At 43.8% G+C, this 18,866-nt stretch overlaps 1 protein-coding gene across 4 annotated transcripts; it reads left to right on the top strand.

Annotated features, from left to right (window-relative positions):
* The first annotated feature begins 50 nt into the window (after nucleotides 1-50).
* Nucleotides 51-5,069, top strand: HNRNPDL (heterogeneous nuclear ribonucleoprotein D like). Of its 4 annotated transcripts, XR_012717336.1 has the most exons (9): nucleotides 54-213; nucleotides 504-672; nucleotides 749-910; nucleotides 2,001-2,132; nucleotides 2,223-2,331; nucleotides 3,433-3,618; nucleotides 3,819-3,910; nucleotides 4,262-4,365; nucleotides 4,813-5,068. XR_012717336.1 is itself a non-coding variant. In XM_075283986.1 (8 exons), the coding sequence occupies exons 1-7, from the start codon at nucleotides 137-139 to the stop codon at nucleotides 3,887-3,889; spliced, it is 882 nt and encodes a 293-aa protein (XP_075140087.1). In that variant the 5' UTR covers nucleotides 51-136; the 3' UTR covers nucleotides 3,890-3,910; nucleotides 4,813-5,069. The 4 variants fall into 4 exon arrangements, 3 of the variants coding, with proteins under 3 accessions (XP_075140087.1, XP_075140072.1, XP_075140097.1); XM_075283986.1 differs by lacking the exon at nucleotides 4,262-4,365 and having other exon boundaries at nucleotides 51-213; nucleotides 2,223-2,307; nucleotides 4,813-5,069; XM_075283971.1 differs by lacking the exon at nucleotides 4,813-5,068 and having other exon boundaries at nucleotides 4,262-4,766.
* Nucleotides 5,070-18,866: the final 13,797 nt, after the last annotated feature.

Here is an 18,866-nt window from a genome sequence, read left to right as displayed (position 1 = left end):
ACGGGGAGCGCGCGATTTCATTGGTTCCGACTCTAAGTATATAAGGGAGGGCGGGCAGCTATAGGATCTTTTCCGTTGTAGACTGCGGTAGCTTACGTGCTTAGTATTCTAGTCTGTGGAATCGCCCATTACAAATATGAGTGGATTCGAAGCTATGGACCAGTTCTCCGAGGGCTCCAAGATCAACGCCAGCAAGAATCAGCAGGATGAAGGGTAAGAGTGGGCGGCGGTCCTCAGACGCGTGTGGCGCTTACGTGCTGGCCTTGTAGACGTGTAATGGGGGAGGGGTGCTTTAGAGCTGATGGCTTACTCCTTGTTTGCGATGTGATCTGTTAGCTATGTGACCACAGGGGGCGCTGTTAAAAAGTAGCCTATCGTAGACTGTGGCGATTAGCGCCTCGGTAGACCTACACGGGACCGTGACGTCATCACTGGTGGCGGCCAATAGTTCCGGCTGGAATGTAACAATGCAACCAGGCTGATCACGTGATATGTGATTACAGGAAGATGTTCATCGGGGGCCTGAGCTGGGACACCAGTAAGAAGGACCTAACAGAATACCTGTCCCGTTTCGGTGAAGTTGTGGACTGTACCATCAAGACAGACCCCGTTACCGGGCGATCCAGAGGCTTTGGCTTTGTCCTGTTCAAGGATGCAATAAGTGTAGACAAGGTAATGGTGTCTTCTTTATCTGTGATATCTGAGCACACTTGGGATTGAAGCTGGCTGACCCCTATCTGTATTATAGGTCTTAGAAACCAAGGAACACAAACTAGATGGTAAACTGATCGACCCTAAAAGAGCCAAGGCGTTAAAGGGGAAGGAGCCTCCAAAGAAGGTTTTTGTTGGTGGCCTGAGCCCTGACACCACAGAGGAGCAGATCAAAGAATATTTTGGAGGATTTGGAGATGTAAGTAGACTATCTTTTAACTCTAGCTTAAAGTGGACCTTTGAGATCCTCGGGCACCTACTGTTTTATATACTGCTAGAATGCCAGCAGTGTGCTGAATTCACCACACTGTCACTTTCCTGTTATGTTCCCCAGGGCTGGAGATATCCTTGCTGTTATAACTGCAACAATCTTAGCCCACTGTCAGAAGGACGTTCCTGACAGTCTACCTGGGCTGTGAGGAACTCTCCTCCTGACTGTTCTCATCCATAGATTAGTAGGGGAAGGGTGGATAGCGCATTCCTCGTTGCTCAGCATCATTGCTGGGTGGAAAGGAACGCCCCCTCTGACAGTACAGAGCTATGGACTAGCTAGACTGTCAGGAACGCTGCTTCTGACAGTGGGCTGAGATCATTTCCGTTACAGCAAGGATATCTCTAGCCGAGGGGCGCATGATGGGGAAAGCCGACTGTGCGCTGAAGTAGACGCAGTGTTGGCTTTCTAGCGGTATATAAAACTTCATGTGCCTGACATGAGGTTCTTTTTAACCTAATTGATAAGTTGTGTATAGGAATATGCTCAGGATTTTAGCCAGCTCTGTAAACCCTAATTCAGGAAGCCTAACCCCTTAGGTGCTGTATGTATTCTAGTGACAGGTGGGATGATGGTGGTTTGGCAACGAGATGTAACCTCAAAATGGAATAAATTGTACAGGCTAAATCAAGTCACAATCATTATAATTACCCTCACAGTGAACGCTGTACAAATAAGATGCCCACAAAAAGTTTAGAGGTTCCCTAGACTACACATTATTTTCTAATTAGGCTAGGAGAAGTGAAAAAAAAACTGTCCCTGATGCTCTAGTGTCCTCCAAAGGCAGTTCAGCTCAATTGAATTCCTTGCTGGCCAATCAATGGTCTCAGTAAGACAGCCAAGGACATCACAGGTAGTAATGTCCCTGATTCCCTTCTTGAGGCAACTGTTTGGCCTCAGTGGTCATGTGTGGCTTGTACATCCGACAATATTAGCTCTTTAGTGTGACTTCCATTAGTACATGCTGTACAGAGCTTACTTAGCTTTTTTTTTTTTTTTTTTTAATTTATTTTTTTAGATTGAAAATATTGAACTCCCAATGGACACAAAAACAAATGAGAGGAGAGGCTTTTGCTTCATTACATACACAGATGAAGAACCAGTGAAAAAGCTTCTGGAAAGCAGATACCACCAGATTGGTTCAGGAAAGGTGGGTGTGAATGGTGCTGCAGTCAGTTTTCCTTAACATACGTACTATACCCTACTCTGCCTGGTACTTATTGCAACATTCTCTCTTCAGTGTGAGATCAAAGTTGCACAACCCAAAGAACTCTACAGACAGCAACAACAGAAAGGAGGAAGAGGAGCCTCTAATGGACGAGGAGGTGGACGAGGGAGAGGCAGAGGAGGTATGTAGTATTGACTGGTGGCATGTTTTGAAAGGGCAAGACACACTTGATAGAAACAACTTGGTGAACTGTCAAGTGTTGCGGCATACATCCAATTATAAAGTATTTCATAAGTGAAATAAGTACAGGTGACTAAAAGAAGCCTATTATATCTTAAATGACTCCTTCACTTATTAAGCTGCCTTATTTGCGTATTAGTCTATGAAGGAGGCTAGTGGTAAAGGCATAATAACTGCTGCTCCTTAGTGAGAGAACCTTTCTGCTGCTGGTTTTCAAGACTTTTCCCTTGCATAAAATGAGGCAATAAACATGCTCCTTCCACCACCACCCCCCTTCCCATCTCAGGGTTCTGTCTGAGCTCTGTACACTCTGTAAACTGACTGAAGACTTGTTGCAATGTGCAGTTGTAGTGTTTAACTCTTTAACGTTGCTGCCTAGCTTGGATGGTGAGGCCTGGCAGTTTCTTGTTTTAATATGGCCATGTTTTGGATGTGGAACTCTTACTTGACAGCTAATGATATTGCGGTAACCTCAGTATCTAGGTTTTATTTAATCACTTCTACAAATATAACTTTGAAGTTGATTTACGTGGGGATGCTATATTCAGACATTTGTGTATTTATTTTTTTTTCGTAGAGGTTTTGTAGATCACATATTTGTAGTAATTTCTTGCCTATGGTAACTTTTACACATGTGGTTATATTTAATGTGTGTGGTTTTATTTGAATTATTGGGGAGGATTTCCCCCCTCCCCTCTACTTTTTACTGTCCAAGGAGTCTTTTAAAATGGGTGTCTTGTTCCCTGGTACAATACCTCCTGCCACTTGAATATTTCAGTTAGGGCCCACACACTCAAGAGGTTGGCAAGAAGGTACCAGTCAGACCCCCCACCAGTTTGATATGGTGACATCTTTAAAAGAGCTCAGTAAAAGATCTTGAAAACCCTATTTACATGGGTAAGCCTAAGAAAAATATCCTTTCTAGTCTCTATGGTTTACCTGAACTTTAAAACACACATAATTATTTTAGACCTGTTTGATGGCTGTGTGTTTGCAATAACTGTGCTACCAATGTCTGATTGTGACATGAATTTGATTTAAGGCCAAACACAAAGTTGGAACCAAGGATACAATAACTACTACGATCAAGGGTATGGAAACTACGGCAGCAGTGGCAGCAGCTCGTACAGTGACCCTGGGTACAATAACTATGGTGGTTATGATTATTCTGGCTACAACTATGGAAGTTATAGTGGATACAACAACCAAGGTTACACAGACTACAGTGGTGAGTTGATTTGGTAGGAATTGAGTGAGTAAAGCTATAGAAGTTTACCAATTAGAAATATCTAGGACTCGTACTGTATATAAACTACGGGACTGTAAGTCGGCTCAGCATCCCTTGCTTACAGTTCCTGGCTGCATGGTTTGGTCCGTAAGCTTCAGTGAACTTTATTTTAATTATTGATTATTGATGCTTTAATGTAGGTCAACAAAGCACATACGGAAAAGCATCCCGAGGAGGTGGAAACCATCAAAACAACTATCAGCCATACTAAGGGCTGTGATCTTCACATAAGGTGTGTATGGAGGAATTTTCAGATAAGTTACATATTTTGAGCATTTTTATTAATAAAGATAACGTAAACTGCGTGTGGCCTCATCTTTAATAAATGTATTTGTTGTAATTCATTAAATTGTATGTTTTTATAGAACTTTAACTTAAAAGACACGACCTTAAATGTTTTTCCCTGGTAAGATTATGCAGTTTCTTTAATTGGGGTATTCTGGTCTTTATGCCAGACTCTATGGAATAAATAAGCAATTTTTATTAAATTAATACCAGGTAAAGTACTGAAATGGGTACAACTTAAGGTAAAGAAGAATGTTGTCTTCTAACTCTGACATTATACCTTGTTTGTACCCGCCAGCGGGAACTTCATTGCAGGCCGTGTGTCACCCTGACCACGTCTATCTCTGGGGTCGCACGTTGTGGGCAGAGCGCAAGGCGTACACCAGAAACCGCTGTCCTGTGGTATGGTCTCTTCCAACTTCATGTACCAGCGTAAAGATTAAACTGGGGGAAAAACCACTTCAGACTTTGGCTTCTTTATCATCTTAAGTCTTTTTGTTAACGTTCAATTTAAATTTTTTACAGGAGTTTAAAGTTTAGATGCCTATTACAGCTTAATATTTGGATCTTATTAAACGCTCTGATTTTTAGGATTTAATGCTTGCTTCTTTTCTTTATAGCATATAGTGAAGTCTGCAAAGGATCTTTATAAAGTGAGGGTGACATGTTGGCAAGGTCATATGCACATAAATAAATGTCACTTCATAGCGGACACCTTGGAATTAGAGGGGGTAAAAGGCCTTGCCAAGTGAGGAGGATGTGCATATGATTTATTAGGATGTAATTCTGTTAAAAAAACAAAAGCTCAAACGCCATTACAAGTATTTAATGCCATTGTTTCTTTTGTAGGCGCAGAGGACTGGCTACACAAGTCATCCAGGTCTGAGTTAAATCTACAAATACTTTTGAGGACTTGTGTACAAGGCACAATGATGTCTTTCTGTAAATAGTACCTACCCCTTGTTTTTATTTTTTATGGTTTCCATCCATCTGTATACAGTGGTTTTATGTTCATCCAATTGTTTATAAAAAAAGAAAACTGTACTGATACCTTGTGACTTTTACTGCATTACATGTCCAATGTTTGCTATTTGTAATAAAAAAAAAAAAAAAATTAAAAATTCACTTGTGATGTGTGTAACTTTAATCTATTGGTTATTTCTGGAGAACAATGCAGTCTCATTCTGACACTGGTGCTCAAGTGTGACAATATTGTCAAAGGGGGGTGGATTTACAAGAGGTTTATACTCTGCAAAAGTAGTAACTGTATCCCCCTATATATCTACTTAAAAGCCTGTGTCCTGCATCGCAGCAGTGTGCCTAGCATGGGTTTCAGCTGGGGCCCACAAACAAGGTCTGTTAGTGCTATTAATGGGTTAAGTAGTACACCCAAATACCTCTTTAGCAATGTTTTGAGTGATTTTGTTTAAAAAGTAGGAGGGCAGAGGGTGTTTAGTGTAGAAATGTATCTTTATCAAGGACAAATCCTTTAACGATTATTCCCCATTATAATAGCCACCTTTATAAAAACTCTTTTTATAATAGCCCTCATTAAATATATTTTCCCCTAATTATAAATACTTATGAGTTCTCAGCCGTTAATGCCCTTGCCTTTTACTCTCCATAATCCATGATCACCCAATGAGAGGGTAATGCAGGTCTGGCATAGGTGGTGTGATGTAGTCATCCCAGGATATTCTGCTTGTCACAGTCTTCTATGGCAGAGCAGTGACCTTTACAGCCCCCTGCTCTGTCATGAGCTTCAACAGTTAGGCTGCATGTTGATACAATGGTAAGTGGAGACCCCAATCTCCGTTATCAGGCAGAAAGTCTAGTGCCCAGGTCAGGGGACTGCCCAACCCACTTTAGGAAACAGAGACTGCACTGAATATGCTGGACTGTCCCAACGGTGCACCATTTGCCCTGTGATTAAGCTGCCCTGATTCTACCAGATTCTATGGTCACGTCCTGGGCAGAGAGAAGACTAGATTAGCGATGTGTGGTCCTCTCCATCAACCTTCAGGCATTATTGGTTGCACTTTGGGGTGTCAAATGTTTCTTTAGGCTGTAAGGTACTAGATGCTGTCACCCCTCCCTGATAGTGTTCTAATCATCTCTGGTATATCTGTGTGATCTGTCATTCCTACCTTTTTTGTTTTCTGCATTTGAAAGTTAGAAAAATAAAAATTTGTGCTGGAGATCGCCTGCTGCATTGCCTATGCTTGGTAGCTACACTTGAAGGTAAGATGATGTCCAAAAAGATTGAAAGATTATGAATGATCTGTTTTCCCTTAGCCCAAACAGCAGCACAACTGGGGTATTCCTGCCCCTATGAACGGTTAGGAGAGGTGGAATTTTTAATTTCCTAACCGTTTTGACCCCTATAAGAGGTCGGAAGACCAACTCCCCATTGTGTTAGTATCAAGCATAAAGTACTGTGTATATTTCACAGAAATAATACAACATAGTACAAAAACAGCATAGGGAGGGAGCCTTGTGCTGCTGTTTGGGCTAAGAGAAAACATTATCATTCATAATCTTTCATTCCCTATGCTCAACAGCAGCACAACTGGGGATTTAGCAAGTATAGCTTTTACCCTAGGGTGGGTGATCCTGGCAGGCTGATGCCAACACCGAATGTCCAAACGCTGTAGACTCCGTCGACCGCCAATCCAGTCTATAATGCTTGGCAAAAGTTAGATGCGAACGCCGGGAAGCCGCGGCATATATCTGCTCCAAGGAAAGGGATCGCCTTTCGGCCCAAGATGTTGCCACTGCACGGGTGGCATGGGCACGGACAAAGTCTGGTATCGGGAGATCTTGAGCACGTAGGGAGCAGATAATGGCTTCTCTGATCCATCTTGACAGAGTTGGTTTGGACGCTTTGGCACCTCTATTGTGGCCAAACACGTTGACTAGCAAATTCTCTGATTTTCGGAAGGGCGCTCCAGGTAGATCCGTAATGCTCTCACCAAGTCCAATTTGTGCATCTTCTCTTCCCACTCAGAGGTGGGAGAGGGAAAAAAGGCTGAATAGAGATGAGCGAGTACTGTTCGGACAAGCTGATCCGAACAGCACGCTCCATAGAAATGAATGGATGCACCTGGTACTTCCGCTTTGACGGCGGCCGGCCGCTTAACCCCCCGCGTGCCGGCTACGTCCATTCATTTCTATGTGAGCGCGCTGTTCGGATCAGCTGATCCAAACAGTACTTGCTCATCTCTAATTCTGAAGAGTGGGTACCTTTGGCAAGAATCCTGGGACGAACCTCAGCTGTACTCTGTCTGGAAAGAAGCTTAGAAAGGGTTCGGAGGAACACAGAGACCTTGGGCGGAGCCTAGCAGCCCCTCTCAGGAACTGTTTAATGAGAGGATCCTGAGATAATCTGGTCTCCAAGAGAGCAGACAGAGCTGACACTTGAACCTTCAGGGTAGCGGGAGCTAACCCTCTTTCTATACTGTCTTGTAGGAATTCTAAGACTGAATTTCTGTTGGGGTCGCATTGCTTACCTGTACACCAACTCCGGAATATCCGGGCGATCCTTTGGTAGCTCTGATTAGTTGATTCTGCTCTTGAATGTGCTAGGGTCCTTAGCACTCCCTGGGACAATCCTCCTTCTCCACATACAGCATTGTTAACCTCCAGGCAGTGAGGTTGAACTTGTCCAGGCCCTGGCACGGCCGGCCGTTTAGAGTTACCAGGTTTCGGACAGTTGGAAGCCTCCAGTAGTCCGCTCGACTCATAAGGATGAGGTCGGTGAACCATGCCCTTTTTGGCCAGAACGGCATGATCACTATTGCCGAAGTCTGGTCCTGCCTGAGTTTTGCCAATACCTTCGGAATCATCGGAAAGGGAGGAAAAACATATGCCAGTTTGAACCTCCAAGGTGTTGACAGGGCATCCACCGCCAAAGGGTTGTCTTCCCGGTACAGGGAGCAGAACCTTTCTACTTTGGCGGTGTATTGGGTGGCCATCAGATCCACCTCGGGGAGACCCCACATCTCGGTGAGCTGGTGAAAGATGTCTTGATTTAGAGACCATTCTCCTGAGGTTGTCATACCTCTGCTGAGTTGATCCGCCAGGATATTCAGACAACCTCGGATGTGTACAGCTGTCAACTGGAGAAGATTCTGTTCTGCCCAGGCGAAGATTAAGTTGGTGACCTGTAGAAGGGAGGGGGATCTGGTCCCCCCCTGCTTGTTGATGTAATGGACCGCCGTCAGGTTGTCTGTCCGAATCTTGACTGCTTTCCCCCGCAGAACAGGCGCTAACGTCAGAAGTGCTCGGTGAACTGTCGTAAGCTCGCGCCAATTGGATGAGTGCATTCTCTCCAGATGATTCCATGTACCTTATACCGGGGTCTCCCCCAGATGAGCTCCCCATCCTGTAAGGGAGGCATCTGTTGTCAACAGGGCCGAGGTGAACCTGACCGAGGACTGCCCATCGTGTAGATGGGACCACCAGGCTAGTGAGCGTCTGGTGCTGATGGTTAGCTGGATAGGCTTCTGTACTCCTGAAGGACTGTGATTCCAGACTCTCAAGATCTCGTTCTGCAGTGGGCGCATGTGCCACAGGGCCCAGGGGACTGCTTCTATGGAGGCGGACATCAAGCCTAGGACTTTCATGGCCGTCCTGATCGTAACCTTCCTGGTGACGGAGAGATGATGAACCGCCCGAGCAATCTTTTCCTTGCGAGGAAAGGGCAGAGAGATCGTCATGTTGAGATAGTCTAAAATGAAACCCAGGAACTGGATTCGTGTAGATGAAATCACGACTGATTTCTGCCAGTTTATTAGCCAACTCAGCTAGCTTAGCAAAGCTACTACGGTCTGTACCTGCGTGGTGAGGACCTCCTTTGACGGAGCCTTGAGGAGCCAGTCGTCCAGATATGGGACTATGGAGATCCTTTGGAGGTGCAGGGCGGCAGCGACCGGAGCTATCACCTTTGTGAAGGTGTGGGGGGCTGAGGATATGCCGAATGGGAGGGCGGTGAATTGAAGGTATAGAAGTCTCCTGTCTATGTATATAGCGACTCTTAGAAACTTCCTGTGTGCAGGATAGATAGGTACGTGGAGATAAGCATCCCTTAGGTCCAGGGTGACGAAGTGATCTCCAGGTTGCAGGAAAGGTAGCACAGACTTGATGGTTTCCATGTGGAAACGCACCTTGCGGATAAACTGATTCAGGTATTTGAGATCTATGATCATTCGCCATCCGCCCGAGGTCTTGGGTACCAGAAAAACCTGGACAGTAGACACCCTGGCCTCGTTCCGCTTGAGGAACCGGTTCTAGCGCCGCTTTGTCCACGTACTCTTGAACTGCCTTCTCCAGATGAAGTTGTTTGGGGCGAGTTGTTATAAATTTGTCCACAGGACGAGATGTGAAGCCTATCCTGTAGCCTTTCTGCACAGTTTGGATGACCCAGGGGTCCTGGGTGTGCAGGAGCCAGGCAGCTGCATGATAGGAAAGGCGGCTGCCTACTTCGGAGGGGATTGGAGGAGGGAAGTAGCACCGTCAGAGGGTCTTCCTGCGCTCACGGGAGGTACCACGTCCTCTACCTCTGGACTGAGGTCCAGCGCGCCTCTGGAGCCTCTCTGGGAGGATCCGCGTCCCCGAAAGGATCTTCGCCTCTCAGCAGGCTGGGGGAGATTCTTCCCCTTCGAATCAGCGAGACCCTCTATTATACGGTCCAGCTCTCTGCCGAAGAGCCTCCCAGGTTCAAAGGGGAGCGAGCAGAGGCTAAAATTTGATGGGTTGTCCACTCGCCATGGCTTCAGCCACAAAGGACGTCTGGCCGCCGTAGTAAGTGCCATTGCTCTGGCCGCCAGCCTTGACTGGAATTGAGCAGCCTCCGAAAGGTGGTCCACCAGCAAGCTGATGTCTTTAACAGCAGAGAGGAGATCGTCCCTATCTACTCCTGCGTCTATATCCCTAGTGAGGGTACGCAATTCTGATTGGAGGCCAGAGACAACCTCATTAGCTGCGATGGCCACCGAGGCTTGAACGGAGGATGCTGCATAAGCACGCCTCAGGGATCCCTCAGCCCGCCGGTCAATGGGATCACGAAGACCCGAGCTATCTTCAGCGGGGAGCACCGTGCACCGGGAGAGCTTCGCCACTGCTATGTTCACCTTGGGTGGCGGACCCCAGGCCCCCAGCTGGGATTCAGTGGTAGGGAACAGAGCCCCAAATCTTTTAGACGGCACAAACGCCCTCTCGGGACGTCTCCACTCTCCCTCCATGGTGCGCACTAGGTCTGAGCTGCCTCTGAAGGTTTTCGGCCTATGACTCGGCCCCTCGCCAGCCTCACGGTCCCTGGGCTTGATTATTTTAAAGAGCCTAAGCATCTTCTCTAGTGGGAAGATCTCCTTCTCCGTCTCCTCCAGGTCTTCGGAGGAGGAGTCCACCTCCCTGATGTGTAGCTTTTCCGGGGGGGGGGAGAAGGTTCAGCTGACTTCAGGCGAGGCCTTTTTGCCAGGTGGGATACGATGTCCTCCACCTTCCTCATAGATTGTGACACAAAGTCCTTAACCCATGACACCACTTCTCGATTAGGAGTGGCCTCAGAGGCTGGAGCTCTGCATCCCTGGCAAAACCTGTACTCACAGGCGTCTGGCAACGGAATCCTGCATTTGGCACAGGCCAGATGTCTCCTCTTGGACGCACTCTTTCTCCTGGGAGGAAGGGCAGAAGAGGATGAAGATGACATTTCTAGGAAAGAAGAGACAAAAAAATCAATATCCTTAAATCAGTAGGGAACCACCCTCCCCTCCCCCTCCACCAGACCTCACAAGAAGAACTTTGTTTCAACAAAGTAAACTGCAATGCAACAGCAAGCAAAGAAACTACTCTGACACAGAGTGCTTGAGTAGGTGCCTGTAACCGGAGCGACAGACAAAGACTAGGTGGTGGAGGGGGGGTTATAAAGGACCTCAGGAGGAAGCGGCGGGGCCAGAAGCCGAAGCGCCGCCCTCAGCACAAATCCGGGTTACTGCCCCCCCTACAGTAGCCCTAGGGAGGAGGGGAGCAGAGTATTGGTTTTAGAGTCCGGCTAGTGGACTAGATCTGCAAAATAATGTTTCCCAGCTTCAGGCCGTGGCCAGAAACGGGCCGCGACCTACTGCGCATGTGCGGCCGGAAGTGTGTGCCTGGGTAGGCACACCGCTGGAAACCCGGCCACGAAATGATGTTCCACCCGCCGTAAAGAAAAAGTTCCCCCCCTCTGGCTTCGGCGAGCGCCTATGTCCGCTGGAGCCGGCAATCGCGGAGGGGGGCCGACAGGCAGGAGTGTGGACCAGAAGCAAGCTTAAGGTAAGAATTAGGGGGGGAGAGGGAGCCCTGACCCCTGTAAGAAGCCAGAACACCTCTCCCCAACCACCTGTCCTGTCCCACTTATAGGGGTCAAAGCTGTTAGGTAATTAAAAATTCCACCTGTCCTAACAGCTCATAGGGGCAGGAATACCCCAGTTGTGCTGCTGTTGGGCGTAGGGGGTGTTAGACAGGTTACTCTAACAGGGGAAGTATGGGTTACCTGTCCTTGTAGTCAGATCCTCCTCTCTTTTATGGGTGCTCTCATGGGATTGAGAAAATCCTATTGCCAATAAGAGTAATCTTTGTGTCCTACCTTTCTGCAGCAATTACATATGTAGGGCCTTAGCCTAAGGCTGAGTCCCCACATTGCAGAAACGCAGCTTTTTTTTTTTTTGAGCATAAGCCAAGAATGGCTACCAAAAGAATATATTAGAAGCTTCTTCTGCTCAATCGACTTCTGGCTTTGGATCAAAAAAACAACAATCTGCTACAAAAAAAGCTGCATTTACGCAATGTAGGGCATCAGCCTTAAAGGGGTTGGCCACTTTCAGACCAATATTGACAAACAAATGTACAATAAAAAGATATACAATTTCCCAATATACTTTCTGTATCAATTCCTCACAGTTTTCTAGATTTCGGCTTGCTGTCATTCATTCTTTTACTTCTAGAGGATAAAACTCTGACTATGGTCATGTGATTTACGGTCCATGGTCATGTGATGAGCACACATGTGCACAGCTGATTACCAGGCAGGTGTCTGATTACTGTGCTGTGACTATAACGAGCGGCACCTGTGTACTCATCACATGACCATGGACCGTAAATCACATGACCATGCTCAAAGTCTTATCCACTGGCAGTAAACAGATTGACAGCAAGCAGAGATCTAGAAAACTGAGGAATTGATACAGAAAGTATATTGGAAAATTGTACAACTTTTTATTATACAGACATAACATTTGTCTCTGAATATTGGTCTGAAAGTGGCCAACCCCTTTAATGTATCGTTGTTTGCTACACACGGGGTCAATTTATTTATTTTTTTGCTCTTTATGACGTGCCCTTTTTATGCTTTGGCATTCAGTTGACCTAGCATTTACTAAAAAGGCATAATTGTGTCAAATTTTGTGTGAAATTCACCCAATGGAACTTGTGATCTCAAAGATGTCAGATGTACCCATGTCATGGAGTTGCATTTTTTTTTTTTATTAGATGCATTTCATAAACGCAGTGTACTAAAGTGTGGCAGCAGTCTTTTGTTGGACAGAGTTTGAGTGTTTTGGCACTCAAATAGCTGGAAGGGAAGAATCAGAAGTTGCTTCACCTACTTGTTCAGTAATGTTATTGCTCCTTATTGAAATCTTTGGGCTCATTGGATGGGTCATGAGAACATGTCAGTTGGCTTTTTTTATCATCTGATATACTCTTTTTAATTGACTTGAATAAAAGTTTTAGGCACTCTTTCTTCCCGTCCATCAATGACAACACCCCTTGGAAGTCTACCTCTCATCCCTCTGGCCTGGAAATCTCAACTAGCTGCACTCCTCCTTTCCAGTTCTGTTTCCTCTCCTTTTGAAGAGAGCATCTGGGAGTTCTGTATGGAGTAAATGGCCTATTTTGAGAACTACTGGTGTCCAGAAGCAGTTTAAGTCTCTTGTGGGGAGCCACTGCAGTGAGAATGCTACTGCCACCTTCCTTTTACTTCTGGGTATGGGCTCCTGTCAATGGTGAGATGTGCTGGTGAGGTTTACTTAATAGTCAGCTCCATTTATAGAATGCATGGCTGTGCCTCTGTGTGAATTTCAGGAAGGCGTCCCATTAGTAGTTGTTGAAGTTCCAATGGCTCAGTTGAAAGCTGAGGGTGACACTATAATGCCAGTGCCTGGTTAAAAGGAGAAATGGCTCTATAAATCTAAGCATAAAGAGTATGCAATATGAAAAAAGAAATTAGAGACTACCTATTTGAAACTTCCAGTTCTGCTTGGATAAAAAAGTACAAGAGAAATCATCATCCTCTTTTAGATAATATTAGAGGTGGAAGAATGTTCTGCCTCTACTCGTATGCCAAAATTACCGAGTTACCAGATGCTCCTAGAGGTGATGAGGCTTCAGATGGTAATTGAGATGGGATTCTGGAGATACCTCATCTGATGAAAAGTTGGCTGGAAAATCCTTATTTCCTGTTGAGGGCTTAGAATCTTTGGTTAAAGCAGTCAGAACAACTATGCAGCTGAGGAAGGCAAAGGAGCCTTTGTGGCTCCAAAATAAAATGTTTTGGCGCTGAGTCCCAGAAAACAGAGTTTCTGCTGTTCATAAAAATGTAAAAGCCTTGATAGAGAAAGTGGAAAATACTTCAGAAGAAATTTGTTATTCCTTTGGCTGCGAGAAAATATCTGTTTGATGAAGCTGAGGAAGATGCCTCAGTTGCTAAACTCTGTACCAAAATTGCTGTCTTGTTTCAGGATGTAGGGACTCTTAAAGGGGCTCTATCACTAGGAAAAGTCATTTTTAACTAATCACATCTTTGCATAGCCTTTAGAAAGTCTATCCCACACCTACCTTTAGTATGCAGATTGCCTCAGTGGTTTCTGAATAAGTCAGTTTTTATTCATATGCTAATTAGACTGTTGCACGATACATCGTGCACTCCTCTCCTGTTGTTTCCTATGGGAGGCTGATGATGATGATGATGACTCAGCTTCCTGTTTGCCTCACACACATAGGCGATAATAGGAGAGAGGAGGCTGCTGGGAACTTCCTGTACTGGCTGGAAGCTCATTAGCATATGAATAAAAAAAAGGAGTTATTCAGAAACCACTGAGGCAATTTACATACAAAAGGTAGGTGTGGAATAGCCTTTCCTATGCAAGGATGTGATTAGTTAAAATTACTTTTCCCAGTGATAGAGCCCCTTTAAGGATCCCTTAAATAAAAGAGCAGAGAGTTTTCTACTAAAGAAAAAATGGGAGGCTCTTGCTGCTAGTTTTACACCAGCCCTTTTGGTAGCTAGGGCCCTCAGATTGTGGTTACACCAGCTTGAGGTTCTTATTTGTTTAGGTTTGTCCAAAGATACATTTTTGGCTTCTTTCTCTACTCTAGGGGGTAATTGATTTTTTTATATGATGCCTTTGCTGATGCCCTGAGACTTAGTGCCAATACAACCGCCCTGTATAATTCTACTTTCGGAGCCTTATGGTTGAAGGTCCTGGAGCAAGAATAATTTGGCTTCAAAAAACAATGAATGAGGTTTTACATAAAGAAAAAAAAGTTAGGTTTTCCTGCTATGTTCTTTCATTCCCAGTATACACTGGGAAATGAGAAAGTGTAGCAGTTAATTTTGCTAGGGACTATATTCCAGAGGGAAGCAATGTCGGTTTTGGGGCTTCTCATTTCCTGGGCTACCACTGTAGATTAGGCCCAGGTTCACTCATGAAGAGTACAGTTACAGACTCTCCATCATTGAAATAGGTTAGCAGACGCTGGAAGACATTCTAGCTCTTTCACAGCAAACCATTTAGGCTCTACATTGATAAAAATTTGAAAACAAACTATCAAAACATCAGACATTCCCCAAAATACTATAACTAAAAAGTACATTTGGCCCTGCAGAAAAAAGCAATTTAAGCATAGAATATGGAATATGGCGACTCCAAGAATTTTTTTTTTGTGAACTTTTGGATTTTTTAAGGGGATAAAATGTAAAAAAAAACTATATTCAGTATCCCTGGAATTGTAACAATTATTGGAAAAACTGCCAATCAAAAATAGGCTGCTATATACATACTAATAAAAAAATCGGAAAAAGGACCACAGCCAATGAATGAAAAAGAATCACAAATCATATATAAAAAATAATATAAATACATTTATTAATCAAGAATACATAAATATATTGTCATAAAAAACACCATATCATAGCAGGGCAGATGGAAAAATGCCATAAAGACAAGTAAGACAAGATCTGGCACCTGGGAACACACTATGAACCAGGATATAAATAATATACAATGAAGGGAAAGAAAGAGGCATATACCATCACAATAAGAATATAACTATATACATGACAACAATAGGACCAAGTATCATAAATGGTATAATGCCACAGTTCATTCCATATACAAAGCATAGAAATAGTAAATAACAGTAATCAAGGCTGGAACCAGTGAATAACTAGGAATAAGAGTAATGATGAGAAACCTTTAAACCTCGGGCAGAGCTGACTGCGCATGCCCGCCTGGTGTAAGCGGCCATTTTCTTGTGGCCACTTACACAGTAAAGAAAATGGCCGCTTACACCAGGCGGGCATGCGCAGTTGGCTCTGCCTGAGGTCTGACGGTAGAGCCGACTGCGCATGCCTAGAAGTTTGAAGCTAGCACCGGAAGAAGACATGGGGAGAGGCCGTTCCAGAAGATAGAGACGTTGCTGGAGAGTTCTCTCGGAGCATTGGGCATGCTCCCAGTGCTGTTTGAGCGCTGGGGACCGCCCCCAGTGCTGCGAGAGAACTAATTTGCATACAGAAGAAAACTGGGATTTCTACCAAATGGTGCCGCGGAGAAGACTTCTAAAGGTAGGAGAAGAATAGCCTTTCTTAATGCTATTCCTATGTGTTAGTCAGAAAAAATAACATTTTAATGATAGGATCCCTTTAAATACAGTAGTACCATTACAAAGTACAATTTGTCCCGCAAACATTAACCTCTCATATGGCTCTGTGAACAGAAAAATAACAAAGCTATGGGGTTTGGAAGGTGGGGAAAATCAAAAAATGCCTGCGGCAGGAAGAGGGTCACCAGGAAGAGACTATCACCAGGGTGAAACATATTAAAACTGCAACACAGTTAGATAGGTGAAATTGACTTATCTAACTGCTTTGCTAACTTAATATGCTTTACCCTGGTGACAGACACCTTTTGAGGTGGTTTTATACTTTGTTCTTAAGGGATTAAGCAACAAAAACATTTTCCTTAGGGATCTCTCTGATTTCAGGAAGAATAGGGTCCATAGTGCTAACAGTTTAGGAATATATATTAAATAGATATTAATTCAGGAGCCGTGTCCCCGAAACTTGGTTAAGTTAAACCAAACCCACCCGCCATAATGTTAGCACCTATAAGTTGGCAGCAGTCAGGATTCTTGAACAAGATGATGTGAATGTATGGAAAACCAGTGGAAAAAAGCAGTGGATTGATTAATAGAAGTGAATTTGAGTTTATGCTTCCCACTCATTCCCACTCTTTATAGTCTACCCAAAATATAAAAAGAAGGTACATCCTATTAGGGAGAAGACCTATAGTGAAAGGTATAAGTGGCCTCACATAGAATGTGAGCATTTACATTGATTGGGGAATTTCTGGTGTCCCTACAACCATACATTTGGGACACCATGGATGTCTAAAAAATGTTAGGGGATTTGGAAAGCCATTTTCTAAGCCAAGCCTAATGCATGCAATTGCCCTCCAAAACACCATCCCACATACAAATAGGGTTGGAGCTGTGAAATACTTCTTAAGACCAAGGGGCACACAATACCATCTGCATAACAACTTTGTTATTTGACTTAGGTTCTCATTCACCCATAACTATTTTGGTTTGGGAATAGGATCTACCATCAGTTCAGGCTGGTTGGAGGACACTGCTGTGTTTTTGGGTGAGAATGAGCTTTTCTGGGGAAGATTTATCCATGATGTTCTGATACACTAAAGAGGGACCAGAAATAGATTCAATGACTTTGTGAAGCAGCTCAACCCTAATGAGGTGGGGCTAAGCTTATCACGGAAATTAAAGCTGATTTACCTGCTTGTCCAGCAATTATTTTTCCCAATGAAATCCTTGGGCCACTGTATGAATTGATAGTACATGCAACTTATCCTGTTTTATTTATTGGATACTTGCTTTTTATTTGATTTGAATAAAAGTTATGTTTTAGCCAATTTTTCAGATTCGATCAGTGAGAGAGAATTTATATTTGTGATTCTATTTCCATATTTGGGGGGGGGGGGAGGGGAAGCTTCATACAGTCCTATGAAAAAGTTTGGGCACCCCTATTAATCTTAATCATTTTTAGTTCTAAATATTTTGGTGTTTGCAGCAGCCATTTCAGTTTGATATATCTAATAACTGATGGACACAGTACTATTTCAGGATTGAAATGAGGTTTATTGTACTAACAGAAAATGTGCACTATGCAATAAACCAAAATTTGACCAGTGCAAAAGTATGGGCACCTCAACAGAAAAGTGACATTAATATTTAGTAGATCCTCCTTTTGCAAAGATAACAGCCTCTAGTCGCTTCCTGTAGCTTTTAATCAGTTCCTGGATCCTGAATGAAGGTATTTTGGACCATTCTTCTTTACAAAACAATTCAAGTTCAGTTAAGTTTGATGGTGGCCGAGCATGGACAGCCCGCTTCAAATCATCCGACAGATGTTCAATGATATTCAGGTCTGGGGACTGGGATGGCCATTCCAGAACATTGTAATTGTTCCTCTGCATGAATGCCTGAGGATTTGGAGCGGTGTTTTGGATTATTGTCTTGCTGACATATCCATCTCCGGCGTAACTTCAACTTCGTCACTGATTCTTGAACATTATTCTCAAGAATCTGCTGATACTGAGTGGAATCCATGTGACCCTCAACTTTAACAAGATTCCCGGTGCCGGCATTGGCCACACAGCCCCAAAGCATGATGGAACCTCCACCAAATTTTACAGTGGGTAGCAAGTGTTTTTCTTGGAATGCTGTTTCTTTTTGGACGCCATGCATAACGCCTTTTTTTTATAACCAAACAACTCAATCTTTGTTTCCAAAATGAAGTTGGCTTCTCCAAATGTGCTTTTGCATACCTCAGGCAACTCTATTGTTTAGATCTAGATCATGTGTTCATATCACGTGACCGCTATTGCTATGGGTACGTAAGACGGAGGAAAACATGTCTGAGGGATTGAGGTAGGTTTTCCCTCTTCCTTCTTTCTTATGTTTAAAACTAATATTCATTCTTGTATTGTTCTGCGGATAGTACACAGATACATATATAACCTTAGTGTTTGTAGGGAGAACTTTTACTATGATGAATGGATGAAGGATGTATTTTTGTAATAACACAATATCATCATGTTATCTTACTTTATATGATTTAAGTATGATCATTTATAACATTGATCATGATTATTGATTATCATTCTAAAAGCTTGTTCACATACATGCGTTTTTGTGTATCTCTAAGGGTGGTCTTTACTTAGTCTGCCTACACATTTGTTTCTAATGAGATAATTAGAGGTGTGGTTTGTCAGGATATAAATGTGTTCCGAAGTTTGTATTCTATATGCCATGACTAAGAGACCATGAACTAGGTCTCGAAACGCGTAGGCCATCTGTTTTTGTCTTCTCTGGATCCATGTTGTAAGATGAAAATTTTTTTGTCTTTTTTAACCAATATGAAGTAAAAGTTATATTTTATCTTATTCAACTGGTTTTTGGGCATGCTGGATTTTATATTTGTTCCATCATTGCAACTCACCTTTCAGTCAAAGGTTTCCGTGCAGCCCTAGCCACTATAATACACCATTCCTAGTTGATTCCGCAAGGTT

This window comes from Leptodactylus fuscus, chromosome 1 (assembly GCF_031893055.1).
Source record: "Leptodactylus fuscus isolate aLepFus1 chromosome 1, aLepFus1.hap2, whole genome shotgun sequence".
In the NCBI taxonomy this organism is placed as follows: Eukaryota; Metazoa; Chordata; class Amphibia; order Anura; family Leptodactylidae; genus Leptodactylus; species Leptodactylus fuscus.
This window is presented reverse-complemented; position numbering and strand designations above follow the sequence as displayed.